The sequence below is a fragment of the Conger conger genome, chromosome 11 (assembly GCF_963514075.1).
Source record: "Conger conger chromosome 11, fConCon1.1, whole genome shotgun sequence".
NCBI lineage: Eukaryota > Metazoa > Chordata > Actinopteri > Anguilliformes > Congridae > Conger > Conger conger.
Window position 1 is genome coordinate 45,643,446 of NC_083770.1, and position 5,832 is coordinate 45,649,277.

A 5,832-nucleotide genomic window follows, 5' to 3' on the forward strand; every position below is an offset into this window, starting at 1 on the left:
CACAAACTATGTATGAGAACCCATATTCCAACGAGGCCCTGTGACTCACTCAAGCTTAAAAACAAAAAAAATGAGACCTACCCAGAGTTCCAACCAGCTTGCTGCTACAAGCATAACCTCTGTTGTGACGTCAGTCTGACAGTTCTGCCTATTTGTTTAGGAAATACATTTGCCTGGGAGGAACTTTGCATACGAGTCTATTTCCCCTGTGTGTTTCGCTGCGTCATCGCCCAGCTCACACCCACGCTGACCGACTCTTGCCCTGGTTTATTCCCACGTCCGCACGCACTCACCCAAAGACCACTACGATGGCCACACTGGCAATCAGAGCCAGGGCTGTCAGAGCAGCAAAGACCCCAATAAGGTGGCTGTGCCGGGGGCCGTGTGGAGGAGGAGGAGGGAGGTCATCGTCGGGAGGAAGGGTAGGGAGGGTGGGGATGTGCCTGGGAGTGGTGAGGGGCAAAGGAGTGACTGAGGAAAGAGAACGGCAGAGAGAGAGAAAGAAAGAAAGAAAGAGGAGATTAAAACCTTAGGGAAGGCGGTGGTGAGGGGCTTAGATGAACAGTGAGTGGGCGCTGTGCTTTCTGCGGTAACATCTCGGGGCGGCCTGTAGTGTAGTGGCTAAGGTAAATGACTGGGACACGCAAGGTCGGTGGTTCTAATCCCGGTGTAGTCACAATAAGATCCGCACAGCCGTCGGGCCCTTGAGCAAGGCCCGTAACCCTGCATTGCTCCAGGGGAGGATTGTCTCCTGCTTAGTCTAGATCAGATGTACGTCGCTCTGGATAAGAACGTCATTTTCTCACCTGTGAGGACATAGTGTGTGCAGGACAGGACAGTTCCGTCGCTGTCCAGTAGGAGGCAGCGGTAGACACCCTGCTCGTCTCTGCGCAGCTGGTTCAGCACGATGCTGGAGTCGGGGGTCACCACCAACACGCCAGCGTCACCGCCCCGGCACGACGTCTAAAGGGCGCGCACACAGAAAACCAACACCTTTCATTTCATTTCTCCTTCATTTAACCTGGTGAGTCCCATTGGGAAAGTGGAGAGGTCATCCCTTTTACCAGGGAGCCCTGGCCAAGTGAGGAGCAAGCAGAGATTACAACATAAAATTCAATACAATGCAAAAGCACAACACAAATTGCACATTAATACAATCTCAATAAGTATAATGTGTGCATGCATACATTGGATGAACATGTGTTCAATGAAACAGATTACCAAATAATTTGGTAAGTAAGACTCTACAAGTACCCGAAGCCAGACGTTACCTGTTTCTTACTGTACATCCTCCGTGAGCTGACACATGACTGTGGTGACATACCTTGCTTAACTGTCTCTTATAGCCAGTGCATGTGTGCAGGTGCAGATATATGTGTGTGTGTGTGTGTGTGGGTGGATGTGTGTGTGTGTGTGTGTGTGTGTGTATGGGTGGATGTGTGTGTGTGTGTGTGTGTGTATGGGTGGATGTGTGTGTGTGTGCGTGTGTGCGTGTGTGTGTGTGTGGGTGGATGTGTGTGTGTGTGTGTGTGTGTATGGGTGGATGTGTGTGTGTGTGTGTGTGTGTGTGTGTGTGTGTGTATGGGTGCATGTGCAGATGTGTGTGTGTGTGTGTGTGTGTGTGTGTGTGTGTGTGTGTGTGTGTGTATGGGTGGATGTTTGTTTGTATATTATACATGGCGGTTCATGTCTCACCAGCCCAGGGTGACGGGAGTACTGGTAGTCTTTGCGTCCCATAACCAGAGTGTGCCAGGGCAGGAAGCAGTTTAACACTGCCTGATCCCCCTCCTCCGCACCCAGTTGGTACTCTGAGAAAGAGAGAAAGAGGGGGAGAGAGAAAGATAGAGAGAGAGAATGGATGGCGGAGATAAGCTTTTCTTTTTTATTTGTCATTACTGCCTCAGATTAGAGGTTTTTGTTTTTCATTACTCAATGCCGTGGAGCCATGGTAAACAAGAAAAGTCTGAGAAAGAGAGAGAAAGAAAGAGAGAGGGAGAGAGAGAGAGAGAGAGAGAGTGTGAGTATATAGAATTAATATTGTGTTAATTATTATCCTGTTTTTATATGTAATCATATTACTGTGTTATTTTCCTCTGTTTAACATGTTCCTTGCCATGCTTTGGCAATACAAATGCTAACTTTGTCATGCCAATAAAGCAATTTGAATTTCAATTTGAGTGAGGGAGAGAGGAGAGAGAGAGTGAGGGAGAGAGGAAAGAGAGCGAGGGTGAGAGAGTGAGGGAGAGAGGAGAGAGAGAGAGAGAGAGAGAGAGAGAGAGAGTGAGTATATAGAATTAATATTGTGTTCATTATTATCCTGTTTTTATATGTAATCATATTCCTGTGTTATTTTCCTCTGTTTAACATGTTCCTTGCCATGCTTTGGCAATACAAATGCTAATTTTGTCATGCCAATAAAGCAATTTGAATTTGAATTTGAGTGAGGGAGAGAGGAGACAGAGAGTGAGGGAGAGAGCAAAGAGAGAGTGAGGGAGAGAGGAGAGAGAGAGAGAGAGAGAGAGAGAGAGAGAGGGAGGGAGGGAGAGAGAGAGGAGAGTAAGAGAGAAAAGGGAGCTGCATTGTTTTCAGCAGGAACAGCCTGTCAAAGGCCACGGCCACACAGGCGTGTGCCGCCACAGGCTAAGCCTCACCCCCACAGTCACGCTGGCCGGCAGGAGACAGACATGTGCGCATCTCGTAGAGGCAGGTGGTGCAGTCCATCACGCGCTGATGCAGCAATCCTGAGGGCCACAAACCAGGGCTGGGCCCATTTCAGTTCAGTTCAGTTCAGTTCAGTCAGTTCAAGAAACAAACTTCTAATTCATTAGAATTGACCCCGAACCCTGGTACAAGGTCACGCCATCACTAAACGGCAAATGCAAAGCAAAGCACTGAAGAGTAGAGCAAGTCTCTCACACACACACACACACACACACACACACACACACACACACACACACACACACACACACACTAATACGGAAACGATCAGTCATGCTGTGAAGACGCTCATGCACAATGTCGTTACTTAAGGGCAGCTTACGGTCGCAGTCCTGGGTAATGACTGCGGTATTAATATTATTAAAAAATGTGAAATGTGAACGTGAAGAGGAAACCCAGGGAGGGAGGGCCAGGAGGATGTTTCTTACCGCACTTGTTTGGACAAAGACCTGCACAAAAGGAAACAACGTCTATTTGGCACATTGTACACATTCCTTACAGTTAGATAAACTAATACTGCTACAAATTCTAAAATTTCCCTCGGGATGAATAAAGTATCTATCTATCTATCACTCCTTTGTGCGAAAACAGGGGTGCTCTTTTGTGAGGAAGCAGGGGTGCTCTGGAGTGCTAAAATAGGAGTGCTATTTTGTGCTGAAGCAAGGGTGCTCTGAAGTGCTAAAACAGGGCTGAAAAATCATTTGCCATGTAGGGCAGAGAGTATGCAGGTTTTCATTGCAACCAATCACTACACCAGCTGATTTCAGTAACCAGCAGACCTTCAACCAGCGAGTAGGGAACTACTTAGTGAAATCAGCTGGTGCAGTGATTGGTTGGAAGGAGAACCTGCATACTTTCTGCCCTCCATGGCGCGTGAGCGTGATTGGGGACCCCACATTGACAGTCGTACCGCAGTTATTAACTTCAGCCCTCACCTGTCCGGGAGAAGACCTCCAGGTGTTTTTGTAGGATTTGTCGACCTTTCTCCATTATTAGGATAGCCTCAAACAGTATGTCATCTGGACCAAGAGAGAAACATCACCAAAGGTCACTCTTAATTGTGTTGCATAACTGACCCAGGTCAAGCTGCTCCTAAGTAACTAGGGTGGGTCAAAGGCAGAGGACACTACGGGGTTCAATAAAAGTATATCTTATCTTTCTACTATTATTTTATTAGCTTTAATGATCCTTTATCCCTTTTGACACTAGAGAGAGCCCAGACTGCCGACAAGTTGAAAAGAAACACGCCGTACAGTCACCAATTTTCAGAACAAAATACTGTTTTTCAACACTGTTGAGTTAATTTTAATATATTATTTCAAATAATGACGCAGGTGTGGTTGACAATGACAAAGGAATATCACAAAGGCAAAAGCCACTGAAACACGGAGAGATCGTGGTTAGAGCATTGCACCCCGGATCTGGGTCTTGGACCCCGATTGCTCGGGCTCACCTACGATCGGCCTCTTCAGGAACTTGTGAAACTCGCTCTGATACTCAGTCCTGGCTCTGTACAGAGTGGTGGGATCTGGGGCAGGCAGAACAGGACCGCTTTTCACTCACAGGAACAAACACAATCTGACCCACAACGCCCTGCTCTTAGTGTATCACGTTGTCAGTCTGCTAGCCCAAATTGCAACAAATTGTGCCCTACATTTATTCTGAGAATCGCAATTATGTGAAATGCGCTAATTTGCTTCCGTTCAAAATATAATACGGCGAGACACAAAAGCGGCTTTCGTGCCGATGTGGAACAGCGTTGACGACTGCAGATGAGTGCACACCGATGACGCCAAGGAAGCGATTACTGGTCTCTTGGTAGAGGAAGTAGGTGTGGTCGATGATCTTCTTCAGCTCGATCTGATCCTCCACACTCGCGTAAGAGGAAGTGAGCAGGTAGTCCTCGTGCAAGTGCCGTACGAGCCTGTCGCACTGCAGGCACGCGCTCGTCAAGGGAAGAGCGAGAACCAGAGGCAGGAGACACACAAGGGCGCGAAGAAACATGACATCTGAACACAGAGCCCACCAAAGGGTGAAATATATACAGACTTCCATGGAGTCGTGAGGCCCTGTGTTGTCACTGCTCTCCACTGCTATTACACCAGAAGCGCAACTGTGACATCATTGAATTCGGAATGTACGGTCGACAGAATCACTCAGTTTTTATCAACAGAAAATTTAAAGCTTTTGCTCTGGTTCTGCCTCTTGCGTTTTTATCTCCTACGTCATTGCATTTATATTCATTCAGTCCTTCATTCTGGTGGCCTCTGTTATCAAGAGCGATATGTTGAAATAACAAAGCATGAATTTTTCATGGGTTTTAATACAGGGTTATAATAATCAATATGACCAACATACAGTACTGTGCAAAAGTCTTAGGCATATATATATATAAATAAAGATAAGATATATATAAATTTAACTTGTATATGTGTTAGTATAAAATATTTCCAAATATTCATTCATTTCATTTCATTTATTTATTCAAGATTTAATTTTACAGAGACATTTTTGAATTTAATTTAAAAAGTAACATATTACTGTAAGCAACTGACTACTTTTTACATAAAAACTTGTTCATGGCTGTCTGAGATCAGAAGCCAGGAGCCAACCAAAGTCTGCAGAAGAACTGTAGCAAGTTCTCCAACATGCTTGGAACAACCTCCCTGATTGTCTTATAGAACTGCAGGACAGCGTTGGCTATCTTAGAGAAGTGATGCAATTTTAATGCCGAAGGGTGGTCACAAAAAATATTGATTTGATTCAGTTTTTAACTATTCTGCCAAATGACTGAAATTTAATGTAAAATGTATAGTGTGTTTATTTAGGACCTTTCATTGAATTATTCTTGAAAGAATCTTATCTGTACATAATGTTATACAGGTGCCTAAGACTTTTGCACAGTACTGTACATCATATTAACATGCCCATGGAGCCTGATCAAGAGCTACAAGACGTATAAATTTCTTTGCACAATAGCAAATGATCCTTCAAATATACGTGCATCTACACTCACCATCTCTAAACGCACAGCACATCAAACCTCTAAGTGGAGAGGCTACAGCAGCAGAAGACTTAATAAGTCTAAAAAATAATAAATACAGAATAAAG

At 45.1% G+C, this 5,832-nt stretch overlaps 1 protein-coding gene across 1 annotated transcript; it reads right to left on the bottom strand.

Moving 5' to 3' along the window:
• Positions 1-212: 212 nt before the first annotated feature.
• Positions 213-4,820, bottom strand: LOC133141338 (izumo sperm-egg fusion protein 1). The gene is made up of 8 exons (XM_061261868.1): positions 4,506-4,820; positions 4,175-4,249; positions 3,657-3,740; positions 3,150-3,170; positions 2,652-2,741; positions 1,696-1,808; positions 807-963; positions 213-471 (listed from the first exon to the last, which is right to left on the bottom strand). The coding sequence occupies exons 1-8, from the start codon at positions 4,774-4,776 to the stop codon at positions 290-292; spliced, it is 993 nt and encodes a 330-aa protein (XP_061117852.1). The 5' UTR covers positions 4,777-4,820; the 3' UTR covers positions 213-289.
• Positions 4,821-5,832: the final 1,012 nt, after the last annotated feature.

Bases quoted from the DNA above. Each gene is read 5' to 3' on its own strand.
- LOC133141338 (XM_061261868.1), bottom strand. From the start codon at position 4,776: ATGGAAGTCTGTATATATTTCACCCTTTGGTGGGCTCTGTGTTCAGAT. The intron at 2,742-3,149 runs GTAAGAAACATC...TGTGGCCCTCAG, and splicing joins TCTTTGTCCAAACAAGTGCG to GATTGCTGCATCAGCGCGTG. The intron at 472-806 runs GTGAGAAAATGA...CTCTTTCCTCAG, and splicing joins CACACACTATGTCCTCACAG to TCACTCCTTTGCCCCTCACC.